The 4,638-nt window shown below is 44.9% G+C and overlaps 1 protein-coding gene across 1 annotated transcript; it reads right to left on the bottom strand.

The window, feature by feature from the left end:
* Positions 1-1,942: 1,942 nt before the first annotated feature.
* Positions 1,943-2,385, bottom strand: LOC122429983 (60S ribosomal protein L22-like 1). The gene has a single exon (XM_043450729.1). It carries the CDS (start codon positions 2,383-2,385, stop codon positions 2,017-2,019), a length of 369 nt encoding a protein of 122 aa, XP_043306664.1. The 3' UTR covers positions 1,943-2,016.
* Between the last annotated feature and the right edge of the window lie 2,253 nt (positions 2,386-4,638).

Genomic DNA, 4,638 nt, shown 5'->3' with positions numbered 1-4,638 from the left:
ACGCTGAGAGACCGCGGAGGACAGACCAAAGCCTTAAAGTAGTGGTGCTCAGACAGTGGTACCCAGCCCTGGCCAGCAGCAGGAGCCTCACTGAGGAGCTCACTGGATGTGCCAAATTCTCAGGTTCCACCTCACATGTGCTGAATCAAAGACTCCGACTTCTACACTTCAGTGTGCATCACCCAGGTTTTCAAACCATCACATTTGAGAACGGACACCCTCAACCACAGCATGCACGGACAATAGGAGCCATTAAGGCACATCCAGGTCTGAGGAAGTCATCTTAACATGGAAAAGACAGGAGGGCATCACGGATTGCACAGGCCTGGGAGCCCAGCCCTTCAGCCCTCCTGGAAGCATGCAGGGAGGGCAGCCTCGGTCTGGAGAGACACCAGAAATCTTGGGAATTAAGGGGCCAAGAGGGAAGTGGTAAAGGGGTAGCCTGCCTGGCAGCTGCTCCTCCGGCCCCTTGCTGACTGGGGGTCCCAGCAGCTTCCGGCAGTTGCCTCCGTTGGCAGAAGATTTCCTTCTTCCGCAGGCTTATCCTGAACTCATTAGCGATGCTGGCATTCCCAGCTGTGGTTTGGCACGAAGGTCTGGCAATTCCCTGGACCCAGCCCAGGGCCATTTCCCTAGTAGGGACCTCAACCAGGGGACCTGAGTTCAGGGTGCTCAGGCCCCCGAACTGTATAAGGCCCCCGGCCCCCTGCAGTGTCACTGTCCCCCCTTCTCCTTCCCTGCGTGCCCAGCACTGCACCCAGCCTTGGAGCTACAGTGAAGGGACACAAAAGCCATGACTTCTGCCCTCGGAGAGCCCATCAAGTGGACCCCTGTGTTGTAAATCATGTGCCAGATTGTGCTGAGTTCATTGTGGAACCCAGGACAGAGAGCTGTAAGTGCCAGAAAAGTGTGGTTGGCCAGGTGTGCGGCAATCCGGAGAGCAGGATAGCCAACAGGCAGCGGGGGAGGCTCCCCAAAGGGAGGAGGCCCCACACCCATCTGGAGAAAGAGGATACAGAGGGAACAAAATACTGTCTCTCTAACTCCCTTTGTCTACCTCTCTCTACCTTTTCTTTTTCCCAGGCATAGACCCCTCTATAAATGAGCAAGCTCTTTTTATGACAGGCTGGGGCCCTGTCATCAAAACTCTGCTGGGACAATTAACTGAAGACTGGGTAAACCAACTATGGTAGAGCCATATGCTGGAATACTACGCAGCCAGGAAAAGGAGCTAGTATCAGTCCATGCTACAACATGGGTGAATCTCAGAGGCATAGCGCCACATGAAAGAAATTGGACAGAAAAGGCTGCATGCTAATGAGATAATTCCCTTTATATGAAACTTCTGGGAAAGGTAAAACTACATAGAGAGAAAACAGATGGATCAGCAGTTGCCTGAGGCTGGGAGGTGTTGTAGGAAGTTGCTGAAGCAAAGAGCACAGGGAACTTTGCCGGGTGACAGAAATGTTCTACAATTGGATGGTGCTGCTGATTGTAAAACTATGTAAATTTACTTAAATCATTGAATGTATGCTTAAAATGGGTCAGTGTGGTGATAAGTTTTACCTTTTTTTTTTTTCCCAAATCTAAATATTTTATTAGTTACACCCCAAATTGTATTTTTGCTATATACTTTTAACTTGAAGACATCTGTAAAATCAGTACATTACAGAAAACCTGAAATTCCACTAGCTATAAGCTATTTAAATACTGTTTATACAAAGTATTTGGGGAGGGGTGGGTGGACAAAAGCTTATTTACACATTCACTTTGCTATATACCTGAAACAAACACAACGTTGTAAATCAACTACACTCCAATAAAAATATAAAAAAGTACTAAAGGAAAGCCAGCACCATATAAACAGCATACACTTAAATAAAAGATGAATGTTTAACATACAGAGTAATGTTTTTTATTCACTGATAAGCTAAAGGTCCATTTCAAGATGTTTCTTTCTTTCGTATGCTTAATGTGTTTTATTAGCAAGCAAAGCCCTATAAAGGATGGCATCACCTAGTCCTCAGACTCAGATTCATCTTCATCTTGACTAATCTGGAAGTAACGAAGCTCATAAATCTCCTTGTCAGATGCAACTACACAAAGCCAATCACGAAGATTGTTCTTTTTAAGGTATTTCTTGGTAAGGTACTTCAAATACCTTTTAGAGAACTGTTTCTCAGAAACGACTATGATTTTATTCTTGAAGAGTTCAATGTGAACGACATTCCCAAGATTTCCAGTTTTTCCATTCACTTTAACCTTCTCCCACAGAAATTGTTCAAAATTTCCAGGATCAAAAATTCCATCCTCTACTGGATGAGTAAGATCCAAATTAAACTTCCAGGTTGACTTCTTAGGTTTCCTGTCTTTCTTCGGTGCCATCTTGAAGGCTTGCCGCGTGATGAGAGAGCAAGTTTTACCTTCTTAAAGGAACATGGCAAGTAAAAAAGAAGGCAGTTGATGAATGCTTAGACATGTGGAAAAAACGATTGTTATAAAATGTTGATTGTGTCACATGGGTGCTCCCTGTATAATTTCTTCAGCTTTTCTGTGTATGTTTGAAAGTTTTCACTATAAAATGTTGGGGACATCTCTAAAAGCTGGAAACAGGAAGGTGATCAAAGCTTCTATGGTTTAGAAAGGTCCTTCGGATTACCAGAATGGTGACATGAACAACACTGATAGTGCTGGTGGTGACGATGTGGAGAAACTGAAATTCTCACTCACTGATGCTGAGAGCAGAAATGAATAGTCGCTTTGGACAATGGTCAGTGTCTACCCTATGACACAGTAATTCTTCTCCTAGGCACATGACAAAAACGTGTACGCGTGTACACCACAGGCCACAGATAAGAACATTTAGGGACTAAACTGGAAACGACACAATGATTATCAGTGGAATGGATGAGAAGTTGTGTATTCATACTATGGGACACCACGCAGTAACAGGCTTGAAAGAACCACAAACACGCAACATGATGAATTCACAGCGTGTGAATTTCACAGTGTTGAGCAAACAAGATCACACACAACCAAGTACATATGAAGTGATTCCATGTATATAAATTTCAAAGTCAGGTAACACTGTCAGGAATAGAAGGCGAAAGAGTGCCTGCCTTCAGTGGGGCAGCAACTGGAGGGGCTGTGGGCAGGGGCTGTGGGCAAGGGCTGTGGGAAGCTGGCAGTGCTCTGTTTCTTGAGCTGGATTATTAGTTGCATGTAAAACTCATAAGCTGCATGTGAAAAAAAAAATGATCAAGCTAGGAATGGGATTTGCGCACTTTTCTGCAAGTGTGTTTTAATTAGATTAAAATCAAGTTTATTAAATGGGGGAAAAAAGAACCAATTTGACTTCACTCAAGGACAGTTTCACCTTGAATGACCCCTGAGGGTCTCTTGGAGATGCAGCCAGTTTGTTTCCGGCCTCTTTGAGTGGCCTGGGACAGTCCCCACACCAGATCACAGAGGCCCAGTCCTTGGCATTTGTTAGATCTGCAAGGTCACTGGAGGGGAAAGAGGCGTCAGAGGTTTTTATGCCAGGCTAACCCAGGGAGCCCGCAAAAGTCCTAGAAAGTTTGGCATGCCACTCTAAGTCAGAGTGAATCATAAAGGAGCATTCCAGTCCAGGCCTGTGTGAGATCAGGGAACATGTAAGCTGCGGGTGAGAAGAAAGTGAAGAATTGGGGAGAGACATAGTAGGCCTGCTCTTTCCTTCCCAAAGTCGTCATCTCAAACAATCCTCTGTCTTGCCATGATGATCTCAAAGGGCTTTAATAAAAGTCTTCTAAAATATACTCACATCCCCTGGAAGAGGAAATGGCAACCAACTCCAGTACTCTTGCCTGGATAATCCCATGAACAGAGCAGCCTGGCGGGCTATAGTCCATGAGGTCGCAGGGTCGGACTGACTTGTTTACTGAGGATGCATGCAAAATGTACTCAGTCAGAACTCCTTTTGTGAAGGAATACTCACCCTTTAGATATATTTTGTATTTGTGAGATTTCCATATTCAGGTGACAGGTCTCTCAGTGCAAGATCTGACTTTCTTTTTCTTTATAACCAACTCCAATTTCCCATGAAGGGAAGGGTATGAGGTTGGTTAATAGGTTATCCATAACAGGAAGCCTAATTCCAGGGAGAACAGTCAGGCTTCCCCATCATCACAGCTCATTGTGAACGGGCATTGTCCGTGTGCCACCAGATGTGAGATAAAATTCTAAAAATGCAACTGGAAATCCCAAGTCCCTGGCACAGAACCGAAACAGTGACAGCACGCACGATCCACAGTATTATCCGATTTCACCAACCGTTTTGATGTGTTAACAGGCCCAGAAAAAAAAAGACATCAACAATGTATAAACTCGTCATAAGCACCATAATATTTAAGAAAAATGTGGAGAATGAATGAACGTGCAGAAACCTGGGCAGAGCCAACTTTTGGAGACTCTGCTGGCTCAGGACCATTCTAGCCCTCGTCATGGGCTGGTTTTTCCCAGAAAATAACCTGACAGTAATGCTGGGTGTTGGTGGAGGGGCTCTAAGGCCAGGTGATCCCCAAGAAGCCTCATAATAGGCTTCTGCATCCAAACAAGTTGAGAAATGCTGTGTTCAAGCAAAAACATGACTGTGTTGGC

This window comes from Cervus canadensis, chromosome 28 (assembly GCF_019320065.1).
Source record: "Cervus canadensis isolate Bull #8, Minnesota chromosome 28, ASM1932006v1, whole genome shotgun sequence".
NCBI classification, from domain to species: domain Eukaryota; kingdom Metazoa; phylum Chordata; class Mammalia; order Artiodactyla; family Cervidae; genus Cervus; species Cervus canadensis.
Note: the sequence above shows the minus strand (reverse complement) of the source record. Positions and strands in the feature narration are given on the sequence as shown.

What these genes read in the sequence shown, in the direction of transcription:
- LOC122429983 (XM_043450729.1), bottom strand. Translation starts at nt 2,385, where the DNA reads ATGGCACCGAAGAAAGACAGGAAACCTAAGAAGTCAACCTGGAAGTTT.